General features: G+C 45.1%; 1 protein-coding gene across 7 annotated transcripts in view; it reads left to right on the forward strand.

The window, feature by feature from the left end:
• The window catches only part of KIAA0232, a 73,744-nt gene that overhangs the window by 23,874 nt on the left and 34,295 nt on the right, over nt 1-15,575 (forward strand). For all 7 annotated transcript variants that reach the window (XM_084797439.1, XM_084797442.1, XM_084797443.1 and 4 more), the window contains exon 2: nt 3,736-4,231. In XM_084797439.1, coding sequence (XP_084653565.1) covers nt 4,001-4,231 — 231 coding nt within the window. In that variant the 5' untranslated portion in view covers nt 3,736-4,000. The remainder of the gene's footprint in view (nt 1-3,735; nt 4,232-15,575) is intronic.

Consider the following 15,575-nt stretch of genomic DNA (forward strand, 5'->3'; position numbering starts at 1 on the left):
TCTTGTAGGGCATGTTTGTTGAGAATAAATTCCTATAGTTTTCACATGTCTGAAAGTCTGTTTCACCTTGGCATTCAAAGGTAGTTTTATAAATATGCAATACTGTGTTGGCAGAGTGCTTTGGTGCTTTAGGCCTTGCCCCATAACCTGCCTACTTAACTGTTTCCAGCAAAAAACGGTGCTTTCCTTACCTTTGTTTCTCTGGCTGTTTTAGGATTTTTCTTTTGGTTAGAGGTTTGAGTGATTTTATTGTGCTATGACATTTTCTTCATGTTTCATCTGCTTGGAGTCCTTGGCTCTCTTGCTCATTTAATTTCTATCAGTTTTTTAAAAAATAAATTAATTTTACTTGCATTGGTGTTTTGCCTGCATGTATGTCTGTGAGAGGGTGTCCCATCCTCTGAAACTGGAGTTCCAGACAGTTGTGAGCTGCCATGTGGATCCTGGGAGTTGAACTCAGAACTCCTGGAAGAGCAGCCTGTGTTCTTAACTGCTGAGCCATCTCTCCAACCCTTCTATCAGTTTTTTTTTTAAAGTATGTTTAAGTGAATTGAGTTTTCTTATTTTTGTCTCCTATTGTGAATAATTGTCAGATATTATAAATTTTATCTTCTCAAGTCCTAGTGGTTTTGAATTCCTGTAAATATAGTTGGGTTTTATTCTGAAACCAAAGTAAAGTTAACTGAAAACAGTTTGGCTGTTTGGGTCTTGTAAGATTTGTTTGGGGACAGGCATGGTTTCTGGTGCCAGGTTAGGGAGATGGAGGCTAGAGGATCAGTTAAAGGTCAGGTCATCATGATGTACATGAGATCCTGTTCAAGACATCATTACCACCACCACCACCACCACCACCACCACTACCCACCACCAACTACCACCACCACCAATAACAACAACCACCACCACCACTACCACCAATCACCATTACCACCACCAACCACTACCTTCACCACCCACCACCATCACCACCAACAACCACCACCACGAAAACAAACAAACAAACAAACAAAAAACAGCAAAAGGTTTGTTAGGCAGGACCAGACCAGTGTTTAGACATGTCTAATTTTTCCAAATAGCAAGACCAGACTTCTGAGTTGTGAGTTTCATGGCCTGGCTGGAGGTGCTGCTTGCTGTTGTTGAGGATCAGGTACTGATTCATTCTACAATGGGATTCATCCTGTATTCTGGGGGCCTCTGTGACCATCAGAGCCTGTGAGGTAATGATCTGGGTGAGACAAGAAGGGAATCTGATTCAGCGTGACTAACTAGCTGGTGTTGGTTCAGACTTCTAGAGTCTAGCACCGACAGTTTATTGTAGGCATATTTAAGTACAGTACAATTTGGAAAAAAGTTTCCTTGTGCACAATTTCCTGTGCACAAAAAGGCATAATTACACTGAAGCTCTTTTCAAAGTGCACTTTTTCCATGAAGATGGGTTCTAGAGATAAGCCACATGTGTTATCTTAAGGCCTTAGGGGAGGATCTGGTGTGGTCTCAGTCAGACATACAGCATAGAGGTCATTTAGACTTCCTGTCCTGGCCAAATAGATAATGCAAAGATCACCTAAACTCTTAGCCACCTCTGGTCCCGCTGTGGGAGCTTGGAGAACCAGGTATGTCTTGGCCCTAGAGACAGTGCAGGGGTTACCAAGGCCAGTACTTCTCAACCCCTGGGTCACCAGACCCACATATCAGACCTTTGTGCTTCTGACACTCTGCCTCAGTTCCTTACATGCTCACACCCATCAATAATCTGCTTAATACTCCAGGAAAGCCCATTGCAACTCTCTGATGTTTCTTTGTGCAAATCTCTCCCTAGGTTTTCCTGTGAGTTCAAGCTGTCGAGATTCTCTCACTCTTCTTCAGTTGTTTCAAGTCCCCTGCTGTTTCAAGTCCCCTCAGTCTTAGCTGGTTTTTGTTTTTGTTTTGTTTCTCTCTCTCTCTCTCTCTCTCTCTCTCTCTCTCTCTCTCTCTCTCTCTCTGGTGTCATTTTGGTTTTGGTTTTTTGAGACAAGGCTTCTCTATGTAGCCTTGGTTTTCTTGGACTTGCTTTGCAGACCAGGTTAGGCTCGAACTCACAGAGATCCACCTGCCTCTCCCTCCTTGAGTGCTGGGATCACAGGCATGCTCTATCACTCCTGGCTGGCTGGCTGGCTTTCACTAAGTAACGAGTTGGCTTGTTTCAAGTGGGCTGGGATTGAATTTGTTAATTGGTGATCTGTCTGATATCTTGCTTGGGAACCAAACATTTATTAAATGATTTATAAAAGTGCTTTAGCTGGAAAATAATCAGCTAATGAAAAGTAGAAAACCGCCGAGCATGGCACACACCTTTAATCCCAGCACTTGAGAGGCAGAGGCAGGCTTACCACTGTGAGTTTGAGGCCAGCCTGGTCTACAAAGTGAGTCCAGGACAGCCAAGCTACACAGAGAAACCTGCCTTGAAAACAACAACAACAACCCCAAAAAAAAAAAAAAAAAAAAAAAAGAGAGAGAGAGAGAGAAAAGAAAAGTAGAAAATCTTCACTTAAATTTAACTGCCTTTCACAATTTAATAAAGGCAGAGTAATGAGGATTTTTGTAAGTAGCAAAGCACTTAGTAACGCTTATTAGTCTAGTTGTACAGTGAATTTAGAATTGTTTTCTGTGTATTTAATGTAAGTTTTACTGAGACCCAGAAACTCAGGCATACATCATTGTGGAGCGTCCACCTTTAACTGTAGATGCTGCTCTGAGTCATGCTTGGCAGAGGAAGTTCACAAACATAGTGGGCTGACCAGTGTTGCTTTCCCTGTTTTCATTTCCTAGTAGGCTACATAGCTAGACTCTGCGTTTAAAAACCCAAACCCAAAGGATAAAGAACAATTCCTCTTCAATAAACCCAGTATTGGGCATACTGAAAGTGTGTTTAAAGAAACAGTGTTGCTGAGTCAGAAGCCCAGCTAGGAGAGGCCACAGCAGGCCTGGCAGTGCAGCCTGTGCCTGCAAGGCTGGGGTGCTTCAGCTCCGGCTGTGACCTCTCATGACCAGTCTCAGTTCTAGCCATACAAAATAATGACCTATGAATTTAATTTTTTTGTTTTTCAAGACAGGGTTTCTTTGTGTAGCCCTGGCTGTTGTGAAACTTGCTTTATAGACCAGGTTGTTCTTGGACTCAGAAATCCACCTGCCTCTGCCTCCTGAGTGCTAGGATAAAAGGTATGTGTCACCACTGCCTGGTGTAAATTTAAATTTAAAGATTGTTTTTATGAATGACTTAATGCAACTGCTGTTTAGTTGTTGTTTCCATTGTATTTAAGTGTGAACTAGCAATTTGCTATAAACATTTTACCAATCTAGTCTCTTGAGATAGGGAATGGATGTTAGTGTCCCCTTCCTTGCCTCTCATTCCAGACGATACCAGGTTTTAAAGTTTACAGAGCCACACAGTTTAAAATGCCAAATACTACACAGAGAAGGCATTGTTCCAAGTCACCAGATACATTTACAAAGAAGGAACACCTTCCTTTTAAAAACCATCCCCAATAGGTGGTGATGGCTCACACCTTTAATCCCAGCACTTTGGAGGCAGAGGCCAGCAGATCTCTTGAGTTTGAAGCTAGCCTGGTCTACAGAGTGAGTTCCAGAATAGCCAGGACAGGCAGAGAAACCCTATCTTGAAAAACCAAAATAAATAATAAATAAATAAACAAACAAATTAAATCATCTTCACACCTTTGTGTTTCATTCCTGTAGGTACTGCCAGAGACTGACATCGGCCTCAATGTGAAATGAAAGTTGAAAATTGCATCTCCATGTGTGTTGCTATCCTGGTGTTGATTCACTGGTCATGCCTGAAGAGGGAAATTGTGCTGTAGAGAGCTGACTGCTGCGCGGTCACTGCCTAACCTCCATGTCCAGCTCCTCTCCGTTCTGCTGGGGTGAAATCCTCTCCAGATACCAACAGAACGTCTGCAGTAGAAAATGCTTCGCGTTTTAAGGATGTCAGCAACCTAAGTTCATGCGCCCAGTCTGTACAGTTGCTGTGGATGGTTTGCCATCTGAAAGCGCCTCAAGTTCTCATCCAGGCCCTCTGTCTGTCTCTGACATGTCTCTGCTTCATGCATTGGGCCCAGTACAAACCTGGCTGGGACAGGAGCTCGAGAAATGTGGCATTGATGCCATGATCTATTCGCGGTATATTCTCAGTCTTCTGCTGCATGACAGCTATGACTACGACCTGCAGGAACAGGTACTGACTTGTGTTACGTGCTCTGTGACAGATGATGGCTGTGTCTGTGTCTAGTTATAGCCTATTCTTGTGATAAAATACCCCAACAGAAACTTAAGGGAGAAAGAAAGCTTATTTGGCTCAGAAATCCAGATTATGGTTCAACATGGCAGGGAAGTCACAGTGGCAGGATCTAGAGGTAACTGGTCATCTTATCTCCAGTCAGGAGCAGAGAGCAGCAGATGCATGCATGCTAGTGCTCAGCTCACCCTCTCCGTTTTGTATAGTCTAGGATCCCCTGTTCAGGGAAGGACGCCATCCACAGTTAAGATGAGTCCTCCAACATCAACTCAGACAGTCCTTCACACATTCCCAGAGGTGCAGTGGTTCTCGATCTTCCTAAAGCTGTGACCTTTAACACAGTTGCTCATGTTATGGTAACCCCAACCATAACATTATTTCACTGCTGCTTCACAACTGGAATGTTGTTACTGTTAAGAATCGTAATGTAAATATGTGATATGCAGGATATGACTCCCAAAGGGGGCACAACTCACAAGTTGAGAACCGCTGATCTAGAAAACCCCTCACAAGTGTGCCTTTAGGCCTGCCTCCTAGGTATCAAATTGACAGTATTAACTGTATTTGTCTATTTTTTTAAATTTATTTTTGAAGTGGAAGGGCACTTGTACCACAGCATGCATCTGGAGATGGCAACTTGTAGGAGTTGATTCTCCTTTCTACCTTGTAGGTTCCGGGCATTGAACTCAGGTTGTCAGGCTTAACAGCAGCTACCTTTACCTGTTGAACCATCTCATCAATCCTGTATGTGTACATTCTTAAAGATTTGAAAAATATTTTATGTGTATGAGTGTTTTGCTTGTGTGGATATATGTGTACCATGAGCATTTCTAGTGCCTATGGAGGTCGGAAGGGTGGATCCCTTTGGCTAGAGTTATGAACAGTTGTAAACCACCATGTGGATTCTGGGAACTGAACCTGGATCCTTGGAAAGAGCAGCATGTGCTCGTAGTTGATGAGCCATCTCTTCGGCCCCATATGTGTCCGTGCTTAAGACTTCAAGTACCTCAGATCAGAGCTCATCATTGTGTAGTGTGAGGGGTTTTCTATTTAAATCCTGTCAGTAACAGGATTGTAGTAGAATATCTGTCTGGTCCAGTTCTTAACCGCATAGACTCTCTCCTTGTTGCTTATAGTCTGAAACAGACTTTGTGTTTCGTCTGCACTAGGAATACATTGATGACCTTCCTTCCGCCCTGCATACCACTGCCCCAAATGTTGGTTTCTACTGTTAGGAAAGCTAGTCACATGTATTCTATTCCTTCCATTCCACAGTGAATACTGTATTTATCTGGAAGAATGGTATTAATCAAAATACATTAGACAAATCAGTACTCTTTTTTTTTTATGTGTAGATTCAGTTTTTTTTCCTCCTTTATTAATTTATTCTTGTTACATCTCAATGGTTATCCCATCCCTTGTATCCTCCCATTCTTCCCTCCCTCCCAATTTCCCCTTATTCCCCTCCCCTATGACTGTTCCTGAGGGGGATTACCTCCCCCTCTATATGATCATAGGGTATCAAGTCTCTTCTTGGTAACTTGCTGTCCTTCCTCTGATTGCCACCAGGTCTCCCCGTCCAGGGGACATGGTCAAAGGTGAGGCACCAGAGTATGTGAGAAAGTCATATCCCACTCTCCACTCTACTGTGGAGAGTGTTCTGTCCATTGGCTAGATCTGGGTAGTGGTTTAAGGTTTACCGCCTGTATTGTCCTTGGCTGGTGCCTTAGTTTGAGCGGGACCCCTGGGCCCAAATCTGCCTATCATAATGTTCTACTTGTAGGCTTCTAGGACCCTCTGGGTCCTTCTACTTTGCCTTTCTCCCATGATTCTCTCATCTAAAGTCCCACTAGAATGTCCTCCCCTCTGTCTCAGTTTCCTGGTAAGTGAAGGCTTTCGTGGGACATGCCCCTTGGGCTAATATGCAGATATAAGTGAGTATATACCATTTGAGTCTTTCTGCTTCTGGGTTAACTCACTCATTATGATCATTTCTAGCTCAATCCATTTATCCACAAATTTCGGGAATTCCTTGTTTTTAATAGCTGAATAGTATTCCATAGTGTATATGTACCACAGTTTCTTTATCCATTCTTCTATTGAGGGACACTTAGGCTGTTTCCATGTTCTGGCTATTATGAATAAGGCTGCTATGAACATGGTTGAGCAAATTTTCTTGCTGTGTGCTGGAGCATCTTCTGGGTATATTCCAAGGAGTGGAATAGCTGGGTCTTGAGGAAGCCCTATTCCCATTTTTCTGAGATAGCACCAGATAGATTTCCAAAGTGGTTGTACTAGTTTGCATTCCCACCAGCAATGAAGGAGTGTTCCTCTCTCCCCACATCCTCGCCAGCATGTGGTGTCGCTTGAATTTTTGATCTTAGCCATCCTGATGGGTGTAAGATGGAAAAATCAGTACTCTTAAAAGGCCTGTCAAGTCCATAACTTTTCTAGTGACATATATCACTGTATGCCACTTCTAAATCTGTCATCACACGTTTTATTTCATGTGGCTGTTGAGGTCAGTCAAATGCTGATTCTCAAAAACAAAAACAAAAACCCCTCAATCCCCAGCCTTACTCTCCAAGAACTGCTGCCAGTCTCCTCCAGAGGGGCAGTCTACCCAAGCGCAAAAGTGGCCTGTATATAACCCTGTATGCAAGCCAGGTGTGGTGGTGTACGCCTTTTATCCCAGCACTCAGGAGGCAGAGGCAAGTGGATCGCTGTGAGTTCTAGGCCAGCGTGGTCTACAAAGTGAGTCCAGGACAGCCAAGGCTACACAGAGAAACCCTGTTTCCAATAACCAAAAACAAACCAACCAAACAAAACCCCAAAAACAAAAAACCCTGGATGCAAACTCTGCATTTAGTCTTGTAGTTTTTAAAATCTCTTAGTCCAAAGAAAAGGGGTATTTTGGTACTTTGGGAGTAGTTTTGTTTTAAAACATTGCTACTAGCATCAACTGCAGGAACAAACTTTTAAAAACTTTTTATTGGTTCTTTGTGAGTGTCACATCATGCACCCCAGTTCCACTCATCTCCCCCTCCCCTCATACTCACCCTTCACCATGTAACCTCCCCTCTCAACAGGAAAAAAATAATGTCATTGTGGAAGCTGTAGTGTGTCACAGTGTGTCCTACAGTGTATACCCTTTTGTCCACACTTGGCTTGCAAATGTTCGTTGCAGTGACTCCTTGGTCTGGTACGAGGCCTCTGGCTTCTGCTACTCTATCAGTACTGAATCCTCACTGGGAGTCCTCTTGGATGTCCTGTTGTTGCCCCGTGTCACGGAATCCTGTAGTTTTGGGTCTGTAGCCCTGGCTCCTTCATGCAGTCCAGCAGTTTGTCGATAGGGTAGATGTTGGGGTGAGCTAAATCAAAGCCTTGGATCTGGGCCTGAGAGGTATCTGAGGTGGTTGTTCCATTCTCATGCCCTCAGGGCCAGCTCACCAGCAACCCTTCCTCCCCCCTTGCAACCAAGATCAGCTATTCCCTGCTGCCCAGGTAAGGAACATGGCCCCACTCTCCTGAGTATTGCAGGAGGTGAGGGACATGGCCAATTTTCCCACTCTCAAGGCCCTGGGGCTAGCCCTCCTGCCTGCTATAGATGGCAAGGGACAACGGAGGGGAAGAGCGCATCTCTCCCTCATCTGCACCACTACACAGCAGACAAGAGACAGAGCCAGCTCTCCTGCACTCAGTCGCTAGGTTGGCTTACCTGCAACCCCAACATTCAAGGCCAGTTCTACTGTACTATTCAGATGAGGTACAGGACCTGCTTTCCCTAGTGCTGCAGCAGGTAAGGGGCATGGCCAGCTCCCCTCCTCTCATAACCCCAGGGCCAGCTTTCCCACCTGCTATAGGAGGCAAGGGGTGAGGGTGGAGGACAGCATCTGTCCCTCATCCATGCTGCTGCATGGCAGACAAGTTTCAGGACCAGTTCTCCCATTCTCATACTCTTGAGGCTGGCTTAGCCATGCCCCCTGCCATCAGGATCAGCTCTACTGTGCTGTCCAGGTGAAGGGCAGGGCCAGCACTTATGCTCTCATGACCCCATGGTGGCAGCTGTCCCACTTGTCACTGGTGACAAGGGCAAAATAGAGAGGAGGGCATCTCTCCCTCACCCATGCCACTACAGAACAAACAAGAGCCAGGGTTGGCTCTCACACTCTCATGTCCTGGGGCCAGCTCAGCAGCAACCCTGACATCAAGGCCCAGCTTTACTGTGCTGCCCAAGTGAGGTGCAGGGCCAGCTCTCCCACTCTAATGATCTTGTGACCAGTTCACCTGTCTGCTTTATGTAGCAAGGGGTGAAGGGGACCATCTCTACCTTGCCTATGTCACTGAACTATAGAAAAGTGATGGGCCAGCTCTCCCATACTCATGTCCTGGGGCTGTCTTGCCTGCACCCTTGCCACCAGGATCAGCTCTATTGTGATGCCCAGGTGAGGTGCAGTGGTGGTTCTCCTGTGAGCTGCAGCTAGTGAGAGGCAGGGACAGATTTCCTGCTCTTGTGACTCCAGGGCCAGGTCTCCCACCTGTTGTGGCGGGGGGGGGGGGGGGGGGGGGGGGGGGGGGGGAAGGAAGGGGGAGTGTTCCTGCCACTGCATGGGAGATGAGTGCCAGGGCTATCTCTCCCACGCTTATGTCCTCAGGGCTAGCTTACCAGCAACTCCTTCAGTGTGCAGCTGGCTAGGGGTGGGGTCTGCTCTCCTTCCCTCATGCCTCCAGGGCTAGCTCTCTCAGGATGCTCAGATGAAGGGTGGGGCCAACTGCACAGCCCGCAGACATCAACATGTCCCTGGATGGCAGCCCAGACCAGGGATGTCTGCCTGGCCTTTGGTGGTAACAGACCCCTGCTGCTGTAGGGCCACAGACTCAGATGTGGCCCCCATTGGTACCATAAGTCAGGACCCCACCATAGTCCCAGGTGGGATCACTCATGTCCGCCTGTTTCTCACTACCCTGGAGTCTCCAGTTCTACCTCTCTCCATTGTGTCCACATCCTTCTTCCGTTCTTTCTCTTTCATTTCTCCACCACTTACTTGCACCTCTCAATGGCGCCTGGAGTCTTCGAGTATCTGTCTGGGTTTGTCTCAGGAGTGGACGCTGGCATGCTATGCCCCACTCATGTATTATGGCTCTGGGCAGAGGTCATTTCAGACATGATTTGCCCCCTCAGGCCTGCATGGCGCCAGACTGGTGGTTATCTTAGGCCAGTTGCTTGTCTGGGGCCTCGTGGCACTGGACTGGAGGCTGCCTCAGGCTTGCTTTATTCAGGGAATATTAGGCTGCTAATCATTCAGATGTTTACAGGTCAGAACACTGAGCATAAACATAACCTCTGTCCCCTCTGCCACCTACTGATGCACCTGTGACACAGCAGCCACACCTGCAACCACCTCTCAGGGCAGGAGGAACTTTTATTGACAAGAATCCAGCTTTACCTTTCTTCTCTCTGTCTCTCTCTGTCTCTGTCTCTCTCTGTGCCTGCACCCGCGCCTCCCCCCCCTCTTTCTCTCTGCCTCCCTCCCCCCCACCCCCACCCTCTCTCTCTCTTACGCACAGAGCCCTAGAGTACAATAAGTAATACAGAGGCTTTCTCTGAGGCTCCTAATATTTTCACACATCACTTGCCCAGAGCCCATTTTCTTGTAGCTGGTGTGGGCATCCTTGGGCTAGGCACATCTGTACTTTCCCAGCTTATAGGTTGCTTACTGCTCTGGCTAGGAACTAGGTCAAATAAAGTTTTGTCTTGTGTTTTTTGTTCATTTACTTTTATCTTTTGTTTTACTTTGATATCGCCTGCTGGCGTTGAACTGAACTGATACTCCTGCCCCAGTCATCCAAGTGTTAGGAATACATGTGCCAACACACTCAGCTCAAGTAAGGTTCTGAAGGGACTGAAAATTTCATAATCAGCAGATGTGTTATTTTGGAATCAGCCTTTTCATTTATTCCTGTCTTTCTAGAAAATGTAAAATAGAGAGAGGCAAGTAAGTTGTTAGTTATCTCCATAAGAATGGAAGAATGCTCTTTCCAGAAATGAGGAAGTTTCTCATAGATACTCCAGTTCATGGTGAGTAGGTTGTTTTTAGTAAGACTTTAACTTCTCATTTCTTAAGGGTTGTTTGTTAGGAGTTTCAGTCTAGAAGATTTGATCAACAGCAATACATTTCTCAAGACAAGGTGTTTATCCATGTGCTGTGAAATGTGGAGGGTAAAGGGTAGATGTCATGAAAGGAAGTGTAAGTACGTGGCACCAACAGGCTTGGTCAAGTGTTCTCTAGTTTCTTATTCCTTACAGCAAGTTGGGTAGAGTGAGTTCCCAAGTTCTGATTCATTGCCTACAGACGGACAGACAGAAGCTGGGAAAACACACTATGTCTGGGCCTATACACAAACAGCTCTAAAGTACTATTTGAGGGCAGGTGTTATGTGTGTATGTTTAAATGTGTGTGGGTGCAAGCAGAGGCCTATGGTATCAGATTAACTTCTTCAACTACTCTCTACTTTATTGGGACAGGGCTACTGAACCTGGACTACGCCAATTCTAGCTTACCTAGCAAGTGTGACTCTGGGATTATTTGTCTCTGCCTCCCAAGTGCTAAGATTGGCTGCCATGCCTGCCCAACTTTTTACATAGGCTGTGGAGATCCCAATTCTGCTTTATCACTGAGCATCTCCGCAGCTACCAAAAATACTTCTCTGCTTAGCCCTGGTAAGGCAGAGAATACCATAGCTTTCAGGGAGGTCAAATAAAAAACGATTCTTGTTACATGTATTTTTATTGTGTTTTATTTATGTGTATAGAGGTGTGTGTGCAGGTGCCCTTGGAGACCCAAGAGGGCCCTTTAGATCCTCTGAGCTAGAGATGCACGCAGTTTGTGAGCCACTCAATGTGGATAATGGAAACCAAACTGAGATCCTCTTTAGGAGCAGCCAGTGCTTGCAACTCCTGCTGTTGTCAACCCCTTATAAAGGTGGCAGAACAAATGTGTGTTTGAAATTAAAACTATCCTTTAGGTATAGAGTTACTTTGTAGGAGCATGTACTGTTAATGGAAAATGTGTAGAGCGAAGGAATGTATGTGAGAATGTGCAAGTCAGAACGACATCAGTACTAGTGCTGATGGCATGAGCGTGAGTCCATATTCTGCCCAGGACTGACTGACTGACTGACTGACTATCTATCTATCTATCTATCTATCTATCTATCCATCTATCTATCCATCCATCCATCCATCTATCTATCTGTTTTTGAGACAAGGGTTTCTTTAACCCAGGCTGGCCTTGAGCTCACTGTGTAAACAAGGATGACCATGAACTTCTATTCTCCAGCCTCTACCTTACAAGTCCTGGGATTATAGTTGTGCATCACCCTGCCCAGGTCATGTGATGCTGCTAACTGTATCCAGGATGTCCTGCATGCTAGGCAAGCACTCAACCAACTGAACCACATATAGTGCCTTTGTTTACATTTTAAAAAGTTGTTTTCAGTCGTGTGTGTGTGTGTCTGTGTGTCTGTGTTTGTGTTTGCATTGTGAATGTGGATACCTGAGGAAGTTAGAGGCATCAGATCCTCTGGAATTGGAGTTCCATGTAGTTGTGAGCCATCTGATGTGGGTGCTAGGAATAGAACTCCTGTCTTCTGGAAGAGTGATAACGGGCTTTTAATTTCACTAAGCCATTTTTCAAGCCTGTTTATATTGTGTGTGTATTTAAAAATGTTTTTGTGAAAAACAAAACAAAACAAAACAAAAAATGTCTTTGTGGAACAAAGAAATCTTGATGATAAATATTACATTTTGAAGATTCAGTGTTTACTTTTACTTAAATGTTATAGCATTATACACACCTAACACAGTATTGGACACAGAGACAACTAAAGGTGGATCCTTAAAAGGCATTTGATAAGTTTGTAGAGCAATAGAGCACTGGGTTGGGCAGGTGTCCATGCATGGACCAAGAACTGTGGTGAATGAGTGATGGAGCCTGTGAGCTGAGAGCGGGCAGGAGAAGATGCTGAAGAACCGGCTCTGGTGTGGATTTGTAGTTCAGTAATATAGAGAAGAGGCCAGCATTCCTTCTGCCAGCAGTGCAGAGCTACCTGGTACTGGGGATGCAAACTCTGGGCAACTGAAGTTGGGGCCACTGAGGAGACAACTTCTCTTTGGGGACATCAGAGTGTAGAAATGGATCTAGCTGCCCTGAAAATCCATTTGTTTGGAGCTTTGTTTCTTTTAGCAGCAGGTATCAGTTCTTCTAAGCAGTGGGATGAGAAGTTAGTAGATTAACAGACATCTTAGTTTCTGGTCATAGTTTCCATTTACAAGCAGCTGAAAGGTCCCACCTGACCTGGCTTGAGGGGAGTCACCTGGCTGCACGTGCAGACGTAGGGCTGGCCCTGGCTTGGTTTGCTTACCATCTTCAGTGTCCCTGGGCTTCTGCTCTCCTCTCTGGCTGCCTCCTCCTGTCAGCTTGGCTTTGACCTAGCTCTGTGTAGGGGCATAGAGTGGTGACACTGGGCACCACGTTCTCACACACCATCCAGACCATGGAGTGCTCCTTTCTGACGGCCCTCGTGCCTCTGGAGCAGACCTTGAAGGAGGCCCTGCTGCTTTGCTTTCACCCACCTAGGGCCTGGAGTGGGTGATAGTATGTGTGCTGGGGGATGGGGACACAGTCTCATTCAAACTCGCTGGGCTCTGTTCCTCATGAGGCTGTTAACAGGAAGATGTGGGAGGCAGGGGTGGGCTGTCAGCAGCAGACGGCAGCGACACCAGCTGTAGCTTAGAATGCCATGTTCTTTTTCTTCCTCCAGTTCCCAACCTCCTTTTTGATAGAAGACAGCATGAGGAAGTCAGTCAAAGCCTTAACCTTATGTCACCTCACCAGCGTATCTAGAAAAGCAGCTGCTAATAAATAGAAGGCTCCTGGGGAGCTCTTCTGCCTCCTCTGCTTTTGGTACTTTATAATTGTGTTCTGCCTTCCAGATTAGGGCTTTGAAAAAATGCTCGAACTTATTCAGTGTTTTTGAGTAAACTCTTTGGTATGTGTCTACTGATTGATGTTTATCAACTAGTCTACCTTTAATGGAGCATAGAAGATAAAAAGATAACAGGTATCCATCAGTGAGCTTTCTGTTGCTGGGAGAAAGTAAATAATACACACAGCATACACACACACACACACACACACACACACATACACACACACGCACACACACACGCACACACACAGGAAAAACCTGAATAGGGAAAGATTATCTTGTGTTTTGGCACACAGTTTGAGAGATTTCAGTCCATAGTGGGCTGGTTTCATTGTTTTTACACTGTGTGGTGAAGTAGAAACCATGGTAGAAGAACATAGCAGAGCTTCTCACCTCCTAGTGTCCGGGAAGCCGAGAAGGAAGTAGAGTAAGGGCAGTGGGGCACCATTCTCAAAGTAGTTCTGCTTCTTCACACCCTGGCCCCACTCCAGGCCCTACGTGGCTAAAAGCAAAGCAGGGCCTGCCTTCAAGGTCTGCTGCAGAGGCACAAGAGCCGTCAGAAAGCAGCACTCCATGGTTCATGTGCAGCCAGTGACTCCCCTCAAGCCAGGTCAGCATGAGCTCAGCAGTAGGAGACATTTATATTCAGTATAAAATAGAAGTATTTTCGTCTTTTTTATACTATACTGTTTTAAAAATATTAGTTCATTTTAATAAATTTAATTGATATTTAAATAAATGTTTAATAACTTATAACACATATAATACACAACAGAAAAATGTGGAGTGGGACAGTGCTCTTGAAATAAAGTGGAAAGAACAGAATGCAAAAGGTATATTGTGATATGATGTGTATGTATATGTGTATGTATGTGTATGTATGTATGTATACACACACACACACACACACACACACACACACACATATTTTTTTTTTGTTTTTTGAGACAGGGTCTCTCTGTGTTAGCCTTTGCTGTCCTGGACTTTGTAGACCAGGCTTTCCTCGAACTCAAAGCAATCCACCTGCCTCTGCCTCCTGAGTGCTAGGATTAAAGGCGTGCGCCACCATGCCCAGCTTGATATATATATATAATGTATACAATGTTGTGTCTGCATATACAACTACATGCCAGCAGAGGGCACCAGATCTCATTATAGATGGTTGTGAGCCACCATGTAGTTGGAGGGAATTGAACTCAGGACCTTTGGAAGAGCAGGCAGTGCTCTTAACCTCCGAGCCATCTCTCCAGCCCAATGTGCTACATTTTTTATGTAGCTTTTGTTACAGGTTTTATGTTTCCCAGTGAATTCAACCTAAAACTCAGAGGCTAAACAACTCTGTGTACCTGTAATACAGTGAATATTTTAACAGATGTTCATCATAAATCATACCAAACAGCTTCTGTGCTTCAACAGTACACCAGTGTATTAACAGGCAGGTATCAAGAAAAGATTTGGCGGTGGGGGGAAGCCGGGCGATAACGGTGCACACCTTTAATCCCAGCACTCGGGAGTCAGAGGCAGGTGGATCGCTATGAGTTGGAGGCCAGGCTTGTCTACAAAGCGAGTCCAAGACAGCCAAGGCTACGCTGAGAAACCCTGTCTCAAAAAACCAAAAGAAAGAAAAGAAAACATTTGGCTTCATAAATACCTTCTAAGTAAACTTGGGCTTGCTAGTTAATGCCAGAATTTGATAGTATCTGTGAGAGGACATTATCGAAGACAAAATACATAGAATCTTTTATGAGTGACCATGATCAGGACAGTTAAGAATGACCTCCAGATTGGGAAGAAGTCAAGCTACCTCTGGTGAAATATGACATAGTTTCATTGGAAACAGATGCCTGTTAAGGGATAATTATCCAGATCACTGGAAACAGTTGGCTCTAGGGTTACATTTCAATGGTAGAGCATTTGCCTAGTTTGTGGAGGCCTTGGGCTCATCCCCAGTACTACAAAAACAAAGCAAGAAATGGGGGGAGAAGAGTGAGAGGTACCCTAGGGAATGAAGGCAGTTCCATTTACAGTAGTTCTGAAAACAAAACATGAGGAATATATTTAGAAGGATGAGCCATCAGTTTAAAAGCATCCAATGTGCAAAGACTTCAAACCTGAATAAATGGGAAAATGTAATTCTGATCAACAAATGCGGTATCATTAAGATGGCAGTACTCCCTAGACCAATCTGCAGATCTACCAGTTACTATCCGAGCCCTGTCCACCTCTATGTTGCAGAGGCAATTTGCTAATCCTAAAGTTTATATGGGAAACTCATGGTATGCTCCTTCCACAT

This window comes from Acomys minous (assembly GCF_964271855.1).
Source record: "Acomys minous genome assembly, chromosome: 10".
Taxonomy (NCBI): domain Eukaryota; kingdom Metazoa; phylum Chordata; class Mammalia; order Rodentia; family Muridae; genus Acomys; species Acomys minous.